The 23,538-nt window shown below is 42.3% G+C and overlaps 1 protein-coding gene across 5 annotated transcripts in view; it reads left to right on the forward strand.

The window, feature by feature from the left end:
* ubr3 (ubiquitin protein ligase E3 component n-recognin 3) overlaps positions 1–23,538 on the forward strand; it is a 418,217-nt gene that overhangs the window by 193,970 nt on the left and 200,709 nt on the right. For all 5 annotated transcript variants that reach the window (XM_035408072.1, XM_035408075.1, XM_035408074.1 and 2 more), the window contains one exon: positions 20,668–20,838. In XM_035408072.1, coding sequence (XP_035263963.1) covers positions 20,668–20,838 — 171 coding nt within the window. The remainder of the gene's footprint in view (positions 1–20,667; positions 20,839–23,538) is intronic.

Below are 23,538 nucleotides of genomic sequence, written 5' to 3' on the forward strand. Positions count from 1 at the left end.
TTAACTCCACCCCAACCACTCCCCCACTAGAGTGCCTGTAAATCCTTGCCCATTTAGGGGTTACCCTATTTAAACTCCAGATGTGAATACCACAGAGACTAGAAAAATGTCTTAAATGAAGCAATACATTTGTACCATTTATAATACTAGCTTAGATTACTTTATATTCATAATTTTGTAAGAAATAAAGTGCAACAAATGCAATGGTCAAGGCAAAAAATCTAAAATGAATTTGCTCCTTTTTTAGTTCGCAATGAAATACCGGGAGATTGCGGGTTAAAGTATACATGTCCTGGATCAAAAACTTCTTGACCACAAGTTCATAAAATCTAAGGGTGGATATGTAGAACTACTAAAGATCTATGAAGCAAAAACTAAGCAGTGTACCCAGCATCTCCAAATCTACCCACAATGTCTAAATTATTAACACTGGTCTAAAATAGCTAAGGGTCCAGAAACAAATCCAAAATCTCTCCAAAAAAGGAATATAATGCTTTTTGTCCATTGTAAAGCATATGAGCCCCTTATGAAGGTTTAAGATGAAACATAGATATAATTTAAACATAATGCAAACATATTGTCACACAATGCTGCACGGTACCTAAATGTGTAATAATTAACTCTTGTATGTAGCCTATTTCTATACTCTGTACAGTCCTATGTTTTCTTGTATGGGAATGGGACGATATAAAAACATTTTTCAGCCGTCCACCACGTTTTGGCAATGTTTCAACACTCTCCTCATCACTGTTGTATGTGTCACAAAAACCATTACACTACTAACTAACGCTTACATTACAGTGTGAAATATATATATTACATAATACCACTAACCTATTTAAAGACACTCAATTTCTAAAATAAGGTAATAACCGAAATATTTTGAGCAGTAATACTTACATAGCAATGATGAAATCGTATCTATGTTCAATAGATGGAGACAGAGACAGTAAATCAATGACAGTTATATCCGCTTCTGTTTTGCTCCAGAAAACGATGTTAGATAGGTCTATCAGCAAACATATGGCTTAGCTATGCCCAGAAGTCCTCAATAATAATGGTATTTTCCAAGGAATTACGAAAAATCGTAACGTTTCGTTAGGTGCAACGTCTTTTAATGCTACCATATAGAGCGAATGCCATGGTAAGAAAATGTTCGGTTACGCTAGCCTATAAAACGCTATTCCAAAAGCAAAATTAGACATGTTATACATCGTTAGAAAGCTTATACTCTCACCTACTGATTGAGCGTCCGCCATTTTAGCAACCTCACACAGTAAACAAACATAGGCTACTACCACACGGCTTTATTTATGGGCGGTGGCTTGACCGAAACAAAGTGACAATAGCCAACGAAATCAAACATGCTAATTAAACTGCACCCCCATCACGCCTCCAAAACCCGGCTGTAAGAATCACTAAAACAAGCCGACTTTGCTGACAAATTATAAGTATTTAGTGACCCTAAAAATGTTGTTTATTCTATTGAGTGACTTCTTCAACACTTTAACTTTCGTAATATGAAAAAAAGGAAAACAGTAAAAAAAATTTAAAAAAACCTTTTTTGCCTCCTAGCACGATTTCAAGATTTGCGACTTGCGGACCTTTTCACCAGCACCCGTCACATATGGCACACTGACAAGAAAATTTTAATATGGCACTTCATATCAAAAAGGTTGCCGACCCCTGGCATAGTAGTTACCGTTGGAGCAGAGTGTCACTAGCTTACTTTGGATGATAGTAACGTTCGCTAATTTAATAAATAGCTAGAGTTAACGTCAGTTACTCCCACCCACATTAGGGAAAGTTGGAAAGACTGTTCAATGTCAATATACTATTTCCTGCAGTGAAATATTGTCCAAATAATTCTTTGGAGGGTGTAGTAATACAGTACAAAAATTCCAAAAATGATTTTATACAGCCAGAGGGTTTGTAAGTAAAGTTGAGACACCTGTTGTGGATGGAATTGTTTGCATCAACTTTCAAGGCTTAATTTACTTCCATTGCTGCAGAAAAGCTGTACGTTGTTTACCCATTACTTGTTCCCTGAAAAAGGCCTTTTTTTATAGCTCTGATATTTACATTATTTTTCAGTTTTTGGTAACCAAAACTTTTTTTTTGTTAAACCTCTGGCAGTTTACCACCTACCATTGTACCATTTCTGGTCATTCACTGGACTTGAACTGGTTAAATTTCAATAAAACTGGAAAAATGGAAGTGTTCTAAAACTTTTGACCGGTAGTGTAATGTATGACTAATTAAAGGAAAAACTAACAAAAAATGTGTCAGTAAGGTGTTGGGCCTCTGTGAGCCACCAGAACAGCTTCAGTGTGCCTTGGCATAAATTCTATGAAATTCTATTGATAATGGTGGTGGAGAGCGCTGTCTAACACTTCGGTCCAAAAGCTCCTATAGGTGTTCAGTTGGGTTGAGATCTGGTAACTGTCATGGCTATATCACATGATCCACATCATTTTCTTACTTATCAAACCATTGAGTGACCCCTCGTGCCCTGTGGATGGGGGGCATTCTCATCCTGGAAGAGACCACTCCCATCAGGATAGAAATGTTTCATCATAGGATAAAGGTGGTCACTCAGAATAACTTTTTATTGACTTGCAATGACCTGTGGGTCACGCAAGGATTAATTAAAAATGTTTATTTTCTGAATCTGTCGGTTTCAACAGTCAGTGCCCTTGTTAAAATGTTCAGTGCTCTGAATACTGAACACAAGCGATATTGCGTGCTAGAACCCCTCACTTAAGATACATATAAAATATATTATTGTTAAATGAGTGATCAATTATATCGCCAAATTTATTGATAGGTCAGTCTACAGTAAACTGGTGGAATCAACTAACAAGTCAAAACAAGCTCTATGTCAGGTTTTAAGATTAAACAATACAATACGAAGCAATCAATTAGTTTGAAGCAGTCAATTAGATTAGATTAACAAATTTAAATCATACATTCTTTATTGAATGCAGGCTCAGTACTTCTGAATTACAAAACAGAAGACCTTATACAAAACATTAAACAATTGATTAGGAAATACCAGATAAGAGAGAGAGACAGATAAGGCAGGTCTTGCCAAAGTGTTACCCACTTCCAGTTTAAGTGCCACAAGATGAAGGGAAAACCAGCTAAAAACGCAACCAAGGAACCACCACCAAAATAAAAAGAGAAAAACTCTTTGTAACACGTTTGCAGTCCTTCTCCCCACAAACCACACAATCCTCAAGGGTCCAAGGTATCAAATGAGCCTCAAACCACCGTGCTGCTGCCGCCAGATATGCAGTAGATACTACAAGCATTGTTTCTCCGGAATATTTTTTCCATTGAGTTCAACAGGAAAATTAATCAGGAGAAACAATACTTGCAGTATCTACTACGTATCTGGCAGTATCACGGTGGTTTGAGGCTCATTTGATACCTTGGACCCTTGATGACTTACAGCCATTTAGCCAACAAATTTGTTCCATACTGTATCAGCATAATTTACAGCTGAATCTAGTCCCACTCCCCAATTCCCATGGAGATCCATTCAAATGCAGAGTTTTTGTATCACTTGTAGGACTACCTGAAAATAAGATATCCAGACTGATGATGTTGATAGGCCACAGACATCAGGAAGTCATGGCATGCAAATGATATGCAACCACATACGAAACATTTGACATTATGTTAATTTGTCTACTGTATAAGTGAATTTCCGTTTCTAGCTTTTCCCCAAACAGTTCACTGCAGCAAAAGTAAATGAGCAAATGGTGGCACAGGAGGTCTCAGGAGTGCATTTGTTTAATTCTTGCTAATTTTCTGACCAATGATTTGTTGTTAAGACCATTAAAAGCTTAATATTTTGCCATTTTGGGCTTGGGCCATTTTTTTTGCCCAGGAGTGTACACATTTCTTCGGGTTGGCCGTAAGAATTGCACACCTCAGAGACCCAGGCACCGCCCCCACATACTCCACATGCCGCTCCCAGATGTCACTATAAATGATTACGTCATCCAAGTAGGCTGGCTGCAGCAAATGGAGAGTGTGGCAGCAGCCACCCGGTCCATGAGGCATTGGAAAGTAGCAGGTGCCCCGAACAGCCTGAATGGAAGTGTGGCAAATTGGTACAATCCATACGGAGTGGAGAAAGACATTTTTTCCCTAGACTCTGATGACAAGGGGATCTGTCAGTAGCCCTTGGTTAAATCCAGTGTCGTGAAAAAACGAGCAGTGCCCAACCGGTCCAGGAGGTCGTCGACCCTAGGCATGGGATAAGCATCAAAGCGTGAGACAACATTCTCTTTGCAATAATCAACACAGAAGTGTACCGACCCATCCTGCTTTGGCACAAGCACAATGGGGCTGCTGCACGCACTGTTTGATTCTTATATCACTCTCATCTCTAACATAGCCTGCAATTCTGCCTGCACGGTTTTCTTTTTGTGTTCGGGCAATCTATAGGGTCGAGAACATACCGTCACCCCTGGAGATGTTTCAATGTGGTGGTGGATGAGGTTTGTTCACCCTAGCAGGGGGGAGAACACATCCGCAAAGCGCTTCTACAACTGGGCTACATCTGCTCTCTGGCACACTGAGACATGGTCATCACAAAGGGCCGGGGTAGAATTAGCCGTTTTTATCACCTCTGGATCCAACTCATCTCTCTCACTCACTGTGGTAACCAGAGAAAAAGGAGCCACCTCTCTCCACGCTTTTAGGAGGTTGAGGTGGTATATCTGTGTTGCCCCACCCCTGTCAGACCACACAGCTTCATAATCAACATGCCCCACTTGCTGTGTGACCACAAAGGGCCTTGTCATCTGGCAAGTAATTTGGAGGTAGAAGATGGGAGTCATACAAGCACTCTATCTCCCGGTGCAAATTGTCTCAGCTGAACACTTTTATTATATGCGCGCTGTTGTCGTTCTTGTGCCTGCAGCAAATGCTTCCATGACAATTTCCCTAGTGTGTGGAGCTTTGCTCTCAGGTCCAGAACGTACTGAATTTCATTTTTACTGGTGCTTGGACCTTCCTCCCAGCTTTCCTTAATTAGATCCAACACACCGCGTGACCGCCTCCCAAAAAGTAATTCAAAGGGAGAAAATCCTGTGGAGGCCTGGGGAACCTGACGCACTGCAAACAATAAAGGGTTCAGCCACTTATCCAAATTAAGACAATCTTTGTGTACAAATTTACGAATCATGGACAACTTTGCATCACCACTGAACACATCACATAGCTCATAGATTTCTATCAGTCATGATCGCTTCCCCATGTAACCTTTCATTATATTATGAAACCCCGACCAATCAATACACAATAAAAGGGGATGTGACTGGCGGGAGCTAACCGCAGCCTTTACTCTATGTTTTTTCTCCCTGTGTCGAATTTCCCCTGACACCATCCCCATGCACACACCTTACTGACACCCATGATGCTTCCACCAATGCCTCAGGCTGAACCAAGCTTTGGTGAATCATGGTTTGTTTACACCCTGAATCCAGCAAAGCCTGGCGTGTACCTCCTTGAATCCTTACTTGTATCCGGTACATCCTCTCCTGACGAGCCAGCGACCCGCGCTACTTGCCCCATTTCCATCAGGGTACAGTTCCTGCGGAAATGGTTGGGCCGCCCACAATGCCAGCACTCCTGCCCAGGCATCTGAGGAGGCCACTGGGTGTGTGTCGCTGCAACCACTGAGACCGGGGGTTGTGGGGGAACATAGAAGGGGTTGTGGGGAGACAGGGTGTTGGGGATAGAAGAGGCAGATTTCCCCCGCTACCGACGAGGGTCTCCCTGGTGGTCTCCTCCTTGGTGCTGGGACCGGATGAGAAGACCATGGTTCCCTTGGGGTGGGGCCAGGAGCTGGAGAGCAATGTTGGAGGGCACTGAGGTGATCCTCCGCCAGGGCAACGGCGGCATCCAGCGACGTTAGTCTGTGGCTGCGCACCCGGTTGACACTGGCTGTCAGCAGGCTTAGCACAAACTGCTCGAGCGTCACCTGCTCAGCAACCTCCACCGCCGAGTGCACTGCTGGCTAGAGCCACCGGTTAGCGGTGTCCCGGAGCTGCTGAGCCAGAGCAAAGGGGCGGCCGGCATCCTCATATCAAAGAACCCTGAAGCGGCGACAGTGGTCGTCCTTCGTTCGACCCACTTGGTCTAAAATCGCCTGCTTCAGGTCCTCGTAGTTAGTTCTTGAGAACACCGGCAGGCTGTACGCAGATGGTTGAGCTTCTCCGGTGAGAAGGGGAAGCAAATGCACGTCCCACTCTGTAGTCCACCCGCAGGCAGCCGCTGTACCCTCCAACAACATGGTCAGGTACGCCTCTACACCTCTGTGTCCTCTGCATCTGCCATTTGTGGCATCTGTAGCCCGGTGTACCTGCCAGTTGGGGTGGTCGGCACCAACTATCCTGCCTGGTTCTGCTGCAGCATGCTCCACAGGAGAGCCCAATCCTCCGCCTGCCCGAGCCAGCTCAAAGAGGGCGGCAGTCTGTCTCTCCTGCAACGCCAGCAGATGGCTTAGGGCTTGCCCCAGTGGCGATTCTATCACCCTCGCTTCTTCCAGCTTGTTCTTGCCTCCTGTCTCCCTCTGCAGTCATTCACCCCACAAATCACACAATCCTCTGTTCTCAGACATACACAGATTTTATTGCGCTTTAAGTCCGTACATACTGTGACAGACGGCTGGGAGAGGTGCAGGGATTGATAGTAGAGGTCAGATACCTGGCAGCACGTTGGCTCCACCTCCGAACCATATAAGGACTTCCTGCAATAATCAGATGCACCTGTAGGTCATTATGCACTCGAGGCTTGGGGATAAAGGGAGAGCTGACACCTGAGGAAGTTGCAAAGTACCGTGAGGGAAATGCGTTTGGTGAGAGAGAGTAAGAGTTGTGAGAGTTATTGTGCAAATTACAGTTGTGACCTGGACTGCCTGACTACCCTGCTTGTGTATCGACTCATTTTGTCTGAGAACCCGGATTAGGATTAAACTTTGGAATACGGACACATATTACGGATAAGGATTGTGGAACTGGACTGATTGCCTGATTTCCCCGGGGGGCTTTGTGAGTTTTCCCCAATAAACTTTCCTTGTTTAATTGTACTTCATTTGTGTGTTTTGGTTATTCAACTTGGTGACGTGGAAACCCCACCCCCCTGGTTCTTCTACACATGGTGGAGAATGCGGGCATTGCATTACGTGTGCTAGCTAAGTTGAATAACAAAACAGAAACTAAATATAATGGACAAACTAATTCAACAGCTGGTGGAGTCCAGCATGTCACAGCAGGCTATGCATCGGGAGTTGCTGGAGGAACAACGCCAGCAGACCGCCCTCCTCAGAGCCGAACTCAGTGAGCTATCAGCTGCCACTGTTCCCCGACCCAAACCTAGTATGTTTTTACTGAAGCTGACCGAGGCTGATGACATTGAGGCTTACTTCCAGACATTCGAGAGAACAGCGGCCCGGGAGTGTTAGCCACTGGAGCAATGGGCTAGTCTAGTAGCCACGTTTCTGTCTGGTGTGGCACAAAAGACCTACCAGGATCTGACCCCGGAACAGGCAAAACATTACAAAGTCCTCAACAAGGAAATCATGCGGAGATACGGATACACCCTGATCAGGCGGGTGCAAAATTTTCATGATTGGACGTATTATCCCACGGTCTCCCCCAGGTCACAAATGCATGATCTCATTTGACTTGCATAGAGCTGGCTAACTATGCAGCCCCTGACGTTGAATCCCGTGGAAAGAATTGTAATCGACAAGTTTTCGTGCTCGCTCCCTTTCGAAGCCAAGAAGCTGGCGTGTCAAGCAAATCTGCGAAAAAAGCGAAGACCAGCTCATCAAATTAGTCGAGGGACAACAGGCTGCTGTGGAGGTCGGAGCGGATTACCCCCAAAGGTAGTAAGCTCTCCTCGCCCGAAGGAGCGGGAAAAGACGAATGATGTCTCTTGGACCCCTGCCAAAGATGGGGGGAGCCCTCACCCTAGGCTCCCAAGACAATGCCCATTTCTAAACATGGACGGCAGAAAATGCTTCAAATGTGGTGAAATAGCCACCAGACGTCCCTGCGGGCTGCTGATGTCATGCTGGGCCCACAAAAGTTGTCACGCACCTGTCACCCCTGTGAAAGCTAACGGGGAAGACAGCACTGCTCTCCTAGACTCAGGCAGTATGGTAACCCTGATTCGACCAGACTTTGCTCGGTCCCTGAACTTGAACGAGCCAGTTTCTATTACCTGTATACACGGAGAAACCAAAGTGTACCCCACCACACTCCTTAACCTGTAGACCACCAGAGGGCAGCATGTGGGACGAGCTGGCGTCGTCCCAAACCTTCCAGTCCCAGTACTCATCGGGAGGGATTCCCCGATGTTTAACCGACTGTGGTCCAGCATGTCCGGAGATCCAGAAATACGAGGTAAACACAGGGGCAAAGGAACCCGGAAACCAGGAAGTGACCCCGGTGGAGGAAAAGTCCATTTATGTGGGTATCAGGATGTGGACCCCAATGTCTCAACAGAACCCGGAGTATGACCCAGTGGAGGAAAGACAGGCGAGAGAAGACATAAGTCTGGAAGAGCTATTTCCAATGGACCACGAGGGGGAGGTTGAGTCGACTCCCCTAGCGGGCCGGTTCGTAACTGCCCAATTGGAGGACCCCAACCTGCCCAGTGCTCTCCAGCAGGTCTCTGTGGTGGATGGGAAAAACATGGAAGGGGTGAGTCACCTTTCATACCCCCACTTTGCTATAAGGAAACAACTGTTGTATCAAGTTGTAAAAAGAAACGAGGAATGCATAGATTTGCTGCTGGTGCCTAGACCCTTCGTACAGTCGGTCCTGCAGTTGGGGCATGCTCACCTTCTGGGGCCCACCTAGGCATAGAAAAGACATTGGAGAGGATAAAACCCCGGTCCCACTGGTCCGGAATGAAGCAAGCTGAAGAAGACTTCTGCCGCAGTTGCCCCGAGTGCCAAAAGGTGGTGCCAGAACCTCACACACGTAATCCCTTAATACCGTTGCCAATAATCTCTGTCCCTTTTAGCAGGATTGCTATGGACCTGGTGGGACCGCTCCCCAAAAGCAGTCGTGGACATCAGTACATTCTAGACATTTAGGATTATGCCATCATGTACCCCGAGGCCATTCCCCTGTGCACGATGGCCACCAAAGGAATCGCACAGGAGTTGGTGATGTTATTCTCCTGAGTGGGCATAGCCGATGTAATATTGACGGACCAGGGAACCCCGTTTATGTCTCAATTGATGAAGGACTTGTGTAAGGTGATGAAAATAACCCAGTTGCACACTTCAGTGTATCACCCACAGACAGATGGACTGGTGGTGCGCTTTAACCGAACCCTGAAACAAATGCTGAAAAAAGTGATGGAGGCGGATGGGAGGAATTGGGATCAGCTGTTGCCCTGTTTGATGTTCTCTATCCGAGAAGTGCCCCAGGCTTCAACCGGTTTCTCTCCGTTCGAGCTGCTGTACGGGAGGTGACCCCGGGGACTGCTAGACGTAGCCAAAGAAGCGTGGGAACAGCAACCTTTGCCCCATCGCACCCTGGTTGAACACGTGGAGGAGATGAAAGACAGCATGGCGACCCTGTGGCCTCTGGTGCGTGAACATATGCAAGAGGCACAGGAAGCCCAAGCCCGGGTATACAACAGAGGGGCACAACGCCGTGAGTTCCAGTCCAGTGAGTATTGGTTTTAATCCCCACCTCTGAATGTAAGTTTTTGCCCCGATGGAATGGGTCGTATGAAGTCATTGAGAAGGTGGGGGAAGTGAATTACAGGGTCCAACAGCCTGGTCGCAGACGTGCCACCCAGATTTATCATGTGAATCTATTAAAGAAATGTCATGCACGCGAAGTGCTGTACTCTATTCCCTCAAAAGTGTTGCAGATACCACGCCACCGGAGGTGCCACTGGGGGAGCAGCTGAGCCAGGCCCAGCGACAGGACTTGAAAGAATTGATCAGTCGTAACCTGGATGTGTTTTCCAGTGAGCCGGGGCACACTGACTTAGTGCAACACTGCATTGTTACCGAGCCCGGGGCTAAGATAAAGTTGCGACCCTATCGTCTACCGGAAGCCAGGAGATAAGCCATTAGGGCGGATGTAAAGACTATGCTGGAACCGGGAATCATTGATGAGTCACACAGTGAGTGGTGTAGCCCGATTGTTTTGGTGCCAAAACCAGACGGGAGTATTAGGTTCTGCAATGATTTCAGAAAGTTGAACGAAATTTCTGAATTTGATGCGTATCCCATGTCCCGAGTAGCTGAGCTCGTCGAATGACTGGGAACGGCCCGTTACATCAGCACACTGGACCTGACCAAAGGATACTGGCAGGTGCCCCTCGCCCCTGAGGCTCGAGAGAAGACTGCGCTCGCCACCCTTGACGGGCTGTTCCACTATCGGAAGTTACCCTTCGGCTTGCACGGGGCCCCAACCACTTTCCAGCAGTTCATGGTCCACATTTCTGGCCCCACCGGGAGTACATTGCAGCTTATCTGGATGACATTGTCATTCATGGTAACGAGTGGGAATCCCACCTGGACCGGGTGAATACAGTGCTGCATGCATTACGAGGGGCGGGGCTAACAGCTAACCCAAAAAAGCATTGGCTTGGTCTACAGGAGGTGGAGTACCTGGGATATACCATTGGGAGAGGGTGCGTCAAACCACAGATGGAGAAAGTGGAGGCAATCTGAAACTGGCCCCGGCCCCTAACCAAGAAGCAAGTGCGCACGTTTGTGGGATTGACCAGCTATTATCGGAGGTTTATCCCTCACTTTGCCTCTCTAGCCAGCCCGCTAAATGATCTGACCCAGGGCTGTCTGCCCAGCCAAGTAAAGTGGACTGAGGAGACGGAGAAGGTTTTCCAAGACCTAAAGGGGGCACTTTGTTCGGGACTAGTACTAGCGACCCCGGACTTCCCAAAACCCTTAATCATCCAGACGGATGCATCAGAAACGGGGGTGGGTGCCGTCCTGTCACAACTGCAGGGAGGGGAAGAACACCCAGTGATATACATCAGACGTAAACTGTTGCCTCAAGAACAAAGATATTTTACAGTAGAAAAAGAATGTCTGGCGATCAAGTGGGCACTGGAAACGTTAAAGTACTATTTATTAGGGCGGTACTTCAACTTCACCCTCGTGACGGACCTCGCACAACTGGTCTGGATGTCATTACAACTCTTTGCCTTCTCGGTCCTTCACAGGTCCGGAGCTGCCTATGGGAATGCAGATGCTCTCTCCCAGAGGGACGCGCTGTGGTGTCGGGCCACCCCTCCCTCCCAATCGGAGCTGAGGAAGGGGGTATGTGACAGACAGCTGGGAGAGGTGCAGGGATTGATAGTGGAGGGCAGATACCTGGCAGCACATTGGCTCCACCCCCGAACCATATAAGGACTTCCTGCAATAATCAGACGCACCTGCAGGTCATTATGCACTCAAGGCTCGGGGATAAAGGGAGAGCTGACACCTGAGGAAGTTGCAAAGTACCGTGAGGGAAATGCAATTTGTGAGAGAGAGTAAGAGTTGTGAGGGTTATCGTGCAAATTAGTCGTGACCTGGACTGCCTGACTACCCCGCTTGTGTATCGACTCATTTTGTCTGAGAACCCAGTTTTGGATTGAATTTTGGAATACGGACACGGATTACGATAAGGATTGTGGAACTGGACCGATTGCCTGATTTCCCCCTTTGTGAGTTTTCCCCAATAGACTTTCCTTGTTTAATTGTACTTTCTTTGTGTGTTTTGGTTATTCAACTTGGTGACGTGGAAACCCCACCCCCCTGGTTCTGCTACAATACAAAAACAAAACAAACCAAAACAAAACACACACGATAAGAATTTGCACACTGCGTCTCTTATTCCAGCGCCCGGTCTCACTGCAGTTAGAGCATATAAACAATTAGCAATTAATTGTAATTGCACACGCCTGGGGTTGCAGTGTCAGCAAAACTGCTCCCTCTCCGCCCGCAGGTGGAGCCCAAACCACACCACCTGTCCACACTCAGCTTCACCAAGGCTCCGAAACCAACCGCAACACAACACAATTTTTCCTGTGGCCATCTTAAATACCTTACCCAGCATGGTTTGAGGATGCAGGGTTTCCCCCAGAAAAGTTGTTAGGCCCGGTGGCAAGTATCTTTTGACGGGGGCCGGCGGCCAAGTGTCTTTTTTGATGGGGGTCCGGCACGGGCCTGTGACAGACTGATGGCAGCATTAAGGTAGGGCCCTATAGTTTCTGTGATAACAGAATCACGGACGGAATCGCAGAATTGAGAATTTAAAAAAGCTATAACACAGATTCCATAGGGCCCTACATTAAGTCAGTGCTAAAAGCTGACAGAAGATTTGAAAATATAACTACGTAATGTGAATGTTGTTATAAATAAGTCATTTATTCAACACACATTTTAAAAAATCAACAACTATTTACAGCATAGCATAGTCTTACAAAGAATCTGACAACAATGTACAGACTTGGAATGCTGTGTTTTCAACAACAACAAAATAAATTAAATTAAATTAAATTAAAATAAATAATATCAAAGTATTTGCACTCTACAAAAAACTTTAAAAAAGTCCCGAATGGCTACTGATTCTTACAGCCTTGGAATGCTGGGCACACTTCAACAACAAAAGAAATTAAAATAAATAATATCAAAGTTTTGGCACTCCACAAAAAACTTGTATTCAAGTCCTGATTGGCTACTGAATCTTACAACAAGCCTTGGAATGCTGGGCACATTTAAATAGGGATGGGAATCGCGTTCCAAGTTGTCCTATTCATTGGAATCGTATGGCTCCGAGCTTATCGATTCCGCTTATCGAAGCCAGCATGTTTTTACGACAGCTGCGCTTTGCAAAACAATGACGTAACGCTTTGGGGGAGGCACGCACGCCAGGCGGCCTCTCTCAGGTGTTTGTTTTGGACGGCAACTGTTACAACAAATTTGATCCGGGCTGCCAGCCTTGATACATTCTGTTGCGATAAAGATTCTAAGACGACTCAGCAGTTTCTTTGGATTAACAGGTTATTTTCTAGCCTGAAATGCGATCGTATTACGAAATGGCTACACGTCATGTAACGTGCAAGTAATTGGCTATCTCCCTGGAAACAAAGTAAATGTTTTTACCAATAAATAATAATAATAAATGCGATTTTATCCATGGAAATAGCTATACAAAAAGGCAAAATAAATGTTGTGTTTGCGATTGCTGTCGTTGATGTCAGAAGGAAATGTCACTGACCAAAAAAAAAAATTGCTCTCTTTGTAGTGGTTTGGGCTGGAAACGAGCTGTAAGAGCTATGCACAACACTGCCTACGTATTGGCTACTAAATCTTACAACAATGTACAGCCTTGGAATGCTGGGCACATTTCAACAACAAAATATCTATGTATCGGTGTTACTGACTGTTTGGCTAAGTTAGCTAAATGATCACGTTGTCATGCACATCACTGTCACCAAGCTAACGTTATTAATAAACAAGTGAAGTCGTTATTTAGATGGCGATTAATACATAATGTAATGTTACAATGCATCGAACGTTACATTCATGCTACTAGTTTAACGTTACCTACACACTGCTTAAGTTAATATAAAAAGAATGTACTTACCGACGAGATGAGTGATAACACAGTTTGTAACGAGGTTAGTTAGCCTACTAAAGAAATGGTGCCTTGCTAGGTACTGTTAGCTTGTGATAGTTGGAAGCATCAAGTGTTGAACGTCACTATGCACAACGAGGGTAAAGAACAGACCTGCTGTTTTCCTACAGTGCGTTCACGTTTTAACCAACAGATGTCACTGGTGAGCTTTCCAACCAAGCCGCCCCACTGTAACTGTAGTTTAAAAAACATTAAAAATATGTAAAAAAAAAAAAAATAAATAATAATCCCCGATGCTTAGGCCCGGCGGGGGGTCAATTTAGGCCCGGCGGCCCGCCGGGCTTGCAATACACTGGCGGAAATCCTGGGATGTTTACACTGATTGGGTGATGATGAGTTAAGGTGAATACTGAACACAAATAATATTGCGTGCTAGAACCCCTCACTTAACCTACATGAAAAATATATTTTATGTGATTTAATTTAGTAATTATTGAAAATGAGAATTATCAATTAAATCGCCAAATTTATTGAATTCAATTCTGTCATTTTACAGTGCACTGGTGGAATCAACTAACAAGTCAAAACAAGCTCTATGCCAGGTTTTAAGATTAAATAATTTAATTCAATATGAAGCAGTCAATTAGATTAACAAATTTAAATCATACATTCATACATTATTGAACGCAGGATCACTACTTCTAAATTACAAAACAGAAGATATTATACAAAACGTTAAACAATTAAACAAAAGAGAGAGACGGATAAGCCAGACCTTGCCAAAGTATCACCCACTTCCAGTATAAGTGCCACAGGATGAAAGGAAACCAGCTAAAAACACAAAAACACACACAACCAAGGAACCACCACCAAAATAAAAAGAGGAAAACTCTTCTTCCAGGCTCCGAAACCAAACACACACATTTTTCCTGTGGCCATCTTAAATAACTTACCCAGCATGGCTTGAGGATGTTTTCCCTAATTGGGGCCGAGTTAAGGTTTAAAAGAGAAAGGAAGAGGGGTCAGACGAATTTATGACAAGGACTGGCCTACCTAAAGATTGCATTGAAACTTAATAAGGACATGGGAAAGGGAAATGTTTGGCACATAGCTATGCAGGGTCTCTGACCCCCGATATGGTGTCCTGTGTCATCTGGTTTGTTTGAGGAGGTGAGACCTATAGATTGTCTGCCTAGATTAGGGTATCAGTGGATTTTAAATTGCCCCAATCACATTTGCTTTTATGCGTGTGACGGGGAGGCCAGGCCACATTCTTATTCACTGTTTTCCTCTCTAAGGCCAAAATCTAAACACTACATATCCTACAGTTATATTTATTACACATTTTAAAACACATTTTATTACACATTATTTCGCCACTAGATGGTGTTGCCATGTTATGACCATGTTATTTCTTGATCATGGTTCCTAAAACTTTATTTCTATTGCTCTTAGTGCGTGCAAAATTGAAAGAAATCCAGAAGGTCCACAAAGATTCACACACTCACACGTGTGGAACAGGACAGTCTAAAGAAATTATTGTATATTGTGTGTGCCTCACAAAAATATATATATATATCAGCTTGCTTTAGACATTGCTTGCTAAATTGCAAAATTCTGAATTTGCGTCCAATCCATTTATTATCTCCAACTTCTCATTTTTCATGAATATTCCATTTCCGATGTGAACTTTTTAGATGGAAGCATAAATCTTGTGTTAGTAAAGAAAATGTTGGAAAGCTTGCCTTGAGATCTACTTCAGTGAAAGAGATGTATTTATTTAGTTATTTATTTAACCTTTCCATCAATCCAACTTAATGGTGGTCTCCATCTGGGGTTTTGTCTACAGCTTTACCTCAAGATCCCTGGGGTCATAATCTATGGTTTGTAATTTCTTGTGGGATTCTGTGTAGATATTTAGATTGTCTTGATATAGACTTATATTTAATATATTGTCTTGTGTAAGAAGCATCAACAGTTAAGCACATAAACAGCTACATATGAAATACAACAAAATGGTAAGCCTCTAGGGGTGAGATACAGTATATTGATTATACTATGAGTATTTCAACATTTGGTTGCTGTCATTTCATTGCTCAACTCTATGACTTAGTTGAAATGGTTTAAGTGCTGGTGATATTACACCTGCCTATTTAACTCTGCACATTACTGTAAATATTTATTAATGTATGGCATAGATACTAACAGCAGTCACTTATAATTCTCCAAAACATAAAAAGGTCTAGCTTAAGTAACAGTTTAGTTTTAGTTGCCATAATTCTGAAAGCCGTTTCTGTTGTATTTTCATTAAATTGAAATTGGTGGCTAGCTAACTTGAATAGACACTACTCTTTTATAGAAAGTCTTTGAAACGTCTCTGACATTCTCATGATTTTCATGCAGCTCGTCCTGGAGTGGGCTTATCTGTTAGGGCAGGAATTCCAAAGTACTTTATGAATATATTAAATCAGTCAGGTTTCTTATTTATTCTTATTAGTATATTAGCCTATATTATTCGTTTTTTTCCCTGGCTGAGTCTCTGGGGAAGCCAAAAAGAGAAACCTATCCCACCTTCTTGAAACAGCCCATGGTTGCACAATGCCTTTGGTTTTTGATCTTCATCTGTTTTGATTTGCAAATCTGTTCTTTTTGTATTCTTGCTCAATCATAGAAATAATTTAGTGTAAGGAGTGATGTTTATGTTGCTTGCCTGTTTGTGTGTGTAAGGTGATGGTAAATAACAGAGACAATTACAGTGGCCTATTCCTTAGCAATGAACAGATGGTGCTCTTAAAAAGCATGCTGTAGGCATCGGCCTGACTAAGAAGCCAATCAACGCTGTTTAGTCACATCACACGAGGGAAGTTGAGTTGGGGAAAAAAAAATTATGTTTACAATTCAGAAGTGGTAGTGTGAATATTTGTACTGTTGAGAACCTGAGGGAAATAAAGATCAAATACTTTAGAGCCAAATAAAGAATGACATAAATTTAGCTTCATCATTTTAGAGATTGTTTGCACTTACTGGTGGTAGGGGCTGTTCAACAAGAAACAGAGTAGCATATATTCTCTCTAGTATCTAATGCAACATTGCATTACTAATGGTGATGAATAAACCTCTAACACTAGTCACAATCGGATCAAAAACTTAAAAATGAGTTTCTAACAACGTTCTTTTAAATTATAGGCAAAAAGTGTGCCCTTTCTTTCTGTGGTAATTTTGGTGATATAATACACTGGCTTAGCAATGTATTTTATGTAAAAAAAAGTTTTAAAAAACTTTGAGCACTTATTGTTGCTACTGTTGTGCATGTTATTTTGATTATTTCCCATGCTGCGTATGAGATCCATTGGTTAATTTAATAAATAAATCTTTAAAAAACACTGTGATTTCTTCCTCATTTCCAGTTTACCATGGTTTTCAACAACATTGCTGTGACTGCTCTGTGACTTTAGTCAATATTTTCTGCAACAATTTGGAATAATTGACAAAGTAACTTAAAAAAATGTTTTTTTGTGTTTTCAGTGGCATTTTAAGAATTATGAGGGAGTTTTTTCCCATTACACTTGAATATTTCCATCCCCATTGTATGGTTATTTCCATATAATTGCAACCCTACTTCACTGTATACATAAAACTGTCTAGACCAACAGAAATTGTGCATTTAAAGTGAAATTATATTTTAAAAATCTTCAGAAATGAAATGCAATCTATCAGAAAAAAATATAAGAGAGTTTTTCATGTCATTGTTAAAAGGTTAGCAGACTGAATAAGGTCATCATGAAACGTGCCCACTGTCTGGTAGTCCAGGTCAAGGACATCCAACATTTATTTTGCAGTGCTGGTGTTAGGCCCGAAACATACCCTGTGGTTGTACTCGAATGTGGACCCTTCGAGCTATGCAAAGTCAGTTTCACTTGTTGTTGCATTCTAAAATATGTCATTTGAAATTTTTAATGCAATGCAAGCGCAAGCTGCAGTTTCAAGCATTGCAGCGAGGGGCATTATAGCAGATAACAACAGGATGAACCCGTCTTCTTCCATTTGAGCTTTCTTTTGCTCAGTTGTTTGCAACTGTCCTGGTTTTCCCCCTTGAGTACTCGGGTTTATTACCTCCACATGGACGTGAGGGTGCACGTGGAGTACCAGGAAGTGAGTTTGCAGTGTGTCAGCATGGCTTTGTCATTTGCGTTCGTGTACTTGTGTAGCGTATGTTTCCGGCCTTAGTCTAAAAACATCTAACATTTGGTTCATTGTTTCCCGAACTTCCAAATTAGCGTATGTGTCTGATCTTTCTCATAAATCTATGTGAGACATGGAGTACTTGTTCGATATTTAGCAGGATTGTTAAATGCAGTAGCATTGCTGGGTTTTCAGAACATTAGGCATTGAGCCCAGAGCCTTTTGGACCTTTCACAGTCATTTTAACTCATCACAATTTAGATATTAAGCATAAAATCGTAACATATGAAACATAACACATGCACTAATATAAAAACAAAATTGTTAGCAGAATCTGTTTTTTCATTGGTCATTCAGTTAATCACTTTATATAATTTTGTTTTATTATTTTTTTAGTTATGTTGTATTTTTTTATTTTTATATTAGATATTTTGTGCATGCACCTTTTTAACTATACCAATGACAATTCAGGTGATGTTAGCTGATTTATACTTAGGGAACAATGTCTCTTAACAAGACCAGGAAATGAGCTTCATAAACAAGCCTGGTTTGGGTCACTTGACTAGTACCTGCTTTAATTACTCAACCATAGGGTGCACACAATATCAATACTGCTATTACCCCAAGGCACCGCTGCTTATCGCTGTTCAATCTGGTTTTAATTATTTTGCTAATATGATTATTTGGTCTTACATTTTGTACACTTGTCAGGTTTGTGGTTTTTGAGCACACTGTCAAATGCTAAGATATTCCCCTTCCAAGTAAGCATTACGTGCTTACATCATGGTGTCATGAGTGAGGAATTGGCCAAGTGTACATTTCAGTGCTGTAAAAATATAAAAACAACAGAATTCCATTCCTCTGTTTAGAGTAAACTTTTGATTGAAAAATTGAATTGAATATGTCTTAATTAAATATAAATATGAACATAAATATATTCATTTCTTTTAAAATTGAGTTATATAATGAGAAGATTACTGCCAGGCAATAAACTTATGGGATGTTCAGTTACAAACTGAAAGGCTGGGTTCAGTTATGTGGATCAGTGGCTTCGGAGTGTGGGGGGATATTTACATACAACTCTGCATAGTAGATGGGGACAACTAAAATGTCCAGTGAAGTTTTATCATGTAAATGCTCAGCCACATAAGTGTAAATGATTTCATAGATTGCTTTGCTTTCCAGAACTAATTACATTTGCTTAATTGTACCCTGAATGGTGAACACTAATTCCTGAATCAAATGTGATTTGATATCCTTCTATGGAAAAAAAAATGCTCAACAGGATCATTAGCTAGTTAGCACAGAGAATTCTTGTCAGCTATTAACATGGCTACATTTTAGACACTGTTATCTAGAGCAAGTTACACAAGTTACTGAAGCAATCACAACAGAGAGAGAGCTCACAAGGAGGAAAATGACAAAAATAGAATATTGAATCAGACACTATTGCAGTGTCATTTATGGAAAGCTTTTGCCGATAATCAAACAAAGCTCCAAGAAAGCACGCGCTAAGCTTCTACTCTTGCACAATGCGAAAATGCGACGTGAAATTAAGTCAGTATGCAGTAGAATAGCAAAGCCATAGTTTCAGCTAGATGGGGCCTGTATGCTACATTTGAAAGCTATGTAAATGAATTTGAAGAACTCGATACTGTATGATTTCTGTTACGTATACAGGGTTTCCAAGCAGGGGCAAAAATCACAATGGGTAGATCTTAGAGAGGGCTGTAGTAGCTTGCTTTTATGTCATTTACTTGACACTGGAATGGGCTGCAGTGTAGTATAATGGGTAAGGAACTGGTCTTGTAATTTAAAAGGTCACAGGTTCAATTCCCGGGTAGGACACTGCCATTGTACCCTTGAGCCAAGGTGCTTAACTTGCATTGCTTCAGTATATATCCAGCTGTATAAATGGATGCAATGAAAATGCTATGTAAACATTGTGTAAGTCGCTCTGCATAAGAGTGTCTGTTAAATGCCTGTAATGTAATGGAATGTCGAATTGAGATATTTATTTGCTGTTTGTAAGGTAAGTAGTTGTTTTTTTAGAAAGACTGGGCTTTTTGCATTTGACATTTTATTCATGTGCATAGAAATGCTCATTTTCAAATGCTCATGAAAATGCTTTCAGTTCAATGGAAATCATGCATAATGAATGATGACTTTTGCCAGCCTGTAAACAAAGAGCAGATTGTTTGCTTAGGGATCAGAGGGGGATTTTAGTGATATCAATGTCATCACTGTATTATTAGCAGTTGTTTGACTTGTTATGGACAGTTATTGGATTATAAAATACCACTAATCTACTTGGGGTGTCAGTTTCAGCCCTTATTTGGGGAACGGGACTGCCTTGTTATTTCTTTTTTATCTAGTGAGTTTACTGATCGAGACAGGATTTTTTGCATCAAAGTGCGAAGAGTCTATGATTTATAGCGGTGTAGGTGTTGGAGCAGTGCACCTTGAATCAGTGACCAGTGAAAGCAATCATTTACGGGAATGTTATTTTTAGATGTCTGCATCTAATTGGGGTTTAAGAAATTAAGTATCTTGTTCCTGGGTTCATCGGCAGTGCCCCACCAGGGAATATAATGTGTAGCCTTGGAGTTGCAAGCTCATTTGAAGATTGCTAGCTATAAGTTTGAAAATAACTTTAGCTTGCTAGCTAGTCACAATCAGTGGGTTGAGCAAGCTAACTAGCTTGTTATAAGGGCATAAACAGACTTTTGATATGCAAGCTTATGACTTTGGTTTGACTAGATGGCTTGGTACTAATCATAAGTGCCAGGCTCAGTTTTGCAATTTGCTGCCACTAGGCCTGACATGACATGTCTGTTTAACTCAGGAACCTTGTATCGAAGAGCGCTGTCATGACAGTTGGTTCCCTGGGACCAGCCTACTGTCCAACCTGCATCACATCATCAACTTTGTGAGAGTGAGGGTGCCTGAGACTGCCCCAGAGGTGAAGAAGGAGCCCCCTCCCAGCACCAGTGTTGACTCCTCCAACCTCAGACAGGTTAGACACTCTGTTCTGCAAACTGTGTTTTGTGAATTAACAAAAATGTGACACCACTTCCTGAACTCTAATTTTATTACGTAGTGTTTATTAATTTTATTCAGATAGGTATTATTATTGGACATAACGTGTGAATTTGGACACAAAATTTCCTTGACGTTAAACAAAGAAACATTTTGCTCTCTTCTTCTTCGAAGCAGGTAATATCAAACACTTTTGCTCATCAGAAAGTCAGACCTGCTCAGACGTGAGTTAAAGGAAGACACTTTGTGATCAATTTACTGTTTGTGTGTACAAAATCATGTGTAAAACTGTTCCCACTAGCAAAAGATCATTTGAAGTGATCAACTAACAAGATGCAAAGAGGAATGTGTGTTAAAATGGAAAGATACATGAATTTCATTTTTGTGGGTTAGTCTGAATGAATATGAAACATTGGCCTATGTTATTTTGCAAATATTGGGGAGGAGGTCATGCAAATAGATTACTTTAGCAAGTATAATCTGATTTATTAAGCCTGAAAGCAGTTTTGTGAATGGTAATTGCCTGTGCATTTTAGTATGAAAGGAAAGCAGCTATTAACTGTCATGAAACCCAACCCATAAAATGGCAGCTGTCATTGTGGCAAGAAGACGTTGTAAAAATCAAAGAACACAAAATAGAGAATGGTTAAATAATTTTGGAAAATGACAGGCAAAAATAATTGATACATATTGCCTATCTAGTGATACTGTTTTACACCTTTTTGGTGAAATAGAGAATGACTTGGCTTCTGGGTCACTCCAGAGGTGTGGTTTTTAACCAGCAAATGTTTCATTGCATTTAAATGAATGGAGAATGTACGGTAAATATCGCCCAATTTTTAAAATTATCTTAAGGTCATAGTGCATATCCCCTATACCCCAGTTCTGAACCCCCATTCTAGAGATTGTGTGCTTCCAACTTTATGGTTACAGTTTAGGGAAGGCCCTTCCCTATTTCAACATGACCGTGCCCCTGTGCACAATGCAAGGTTCATAAAAAAAGTGGAGTTTGGCATGGAACAACTAGACTTGCCTGCACAGAGCCCTGACCTCAACCCCATCAAACACCTTTGGGATGAATTGAAACGCTGACTGCGGGTCAGGCCTTATTGCCCAATAGCAGTGCCCAACCTCATTAATGTTCTTGTGGCTCAATTGAAGCAGATCCCTGCAGCCATGTTCCAAAATCTAGTGGAAAGCCTTCCCAGAAGAGTGGAGTCCGTTATAGCCGTAAAGGAAGACCATCTCCATATTAATGCCCATGGTTTTGGAATGAGATATTCAACAAGCATATATGGGTGTGACATTTGGGTGTCCACATACTTTTGGCCATGTAGTGTATGTTGTGGGTGCTCCTTTGGGTTTTCAAAGAGCCGCTGGCTATGTATCGACAGCGCTGGTGGAGCACTATAAAACAGACCACACCAAGTGGCACAAATCATTGTGGTCTGCTGTATGCTGCACAACCTTGCTAAACACCACCGGTTGCAGCAGGACATGCCAGAAGCGGAGGGAAGAATGACTAAGGAGGAGGAGAACAACCATTAGAGTCATGCAAACCAACGCCCTAATGCAGCTGGTTTGCAGACACACCAGTATCATTAGTAATTACTTTTCTTAAGCGATTTGGGGTATGTATGCTTTATTTTTTATTTGTCTTCATTTCCAGTGTAAAAAAAAAACGAACTCGCAAATAGTCTCATGGCCTTCCTTGGTTTGCATTTAGGCTAACTTCGGAGAAACAAGTTGTGAGTTGGTATTTCCCTTCATTCATTTCTTTTGTGACTGTTACCTGTCCATTTCTGTAACAGTCGTTATTTATTAAGTTTAGTTTGTACGTTCGTCTAAGACGTTGAATATTTAACCTTGTAACTTAATACATTTCTTAATTCTAATCTGGTTGTGAGTTTTACGTTTTGATAAAGGATGATCAAACAGGTTGCTCTGCCTATCAACACATTTGGCAATTTAATTGATAAGTATTATCTTTAATAATAATTGCCAAATTAAATCAAATAAATATATTTTATATGTTAGATAAGTGAGATATTTTAAGTGTTGATGCACTTGTTTTCGGTGTGCTGAGTGCCGAACATTAAATGAGGGTGTTAGCTGATAAAACCACTGGATTCAGAACGTAGACATATTTTACTTAATTCTTACTGTCACGACAAAGGCCTGTGTCCTCTCCTCCACTACTCTTACCAGGGAATGTATGGGCATGGTCAGACCACACACAGCACTGACCAGTTATCTGGTATGTGGCAATGGTCCTACTGTCCCATCTCAGCCCCCACACTGAAGAGGACACAGCACTTTCCTCATGGGCACTTAACAGCAATCCACCGTTAAGGGCTGCGGTCTGCTGCATTTCCTTGTTCAGCAATTGGGTATCAGTGTCCTCGACTGGCACAACTGTTGTGGAGGTTTTCCAGTGAGCTCACAAAGTGGGGATTGTGGTGGGGATTGCTGAAAGTCAGGTGCACTCACTTCACATTAAAAAAAATACAAGAAAGCCAGGGAGAAAGACGCATTTTGTTCAATATTAATTGTCATGGAAACAATTTTAATATACAGTACCAGTCAAAAGTTTGGACACACCTACTCAGAAAGGATTTTCTTTATTTTTACTAATTTCCACATTTTAGAATAATAGTCAAGTTGTCAAAACTATGAA

This window comes from Anguilla anguilla, chromosome 3, assembly GCF_013347855.1.
Source record: "Anguilla anguilla isolate fAngAng1 chromosome 3, fAngAng1.pri, whole genome shotgun sequence".
NCBI lineage: Eukaryota > Metazoa > Chordata > Actinopteri > Anguilliformes > Anguillidae > Anguilla > Anguilla anguilla.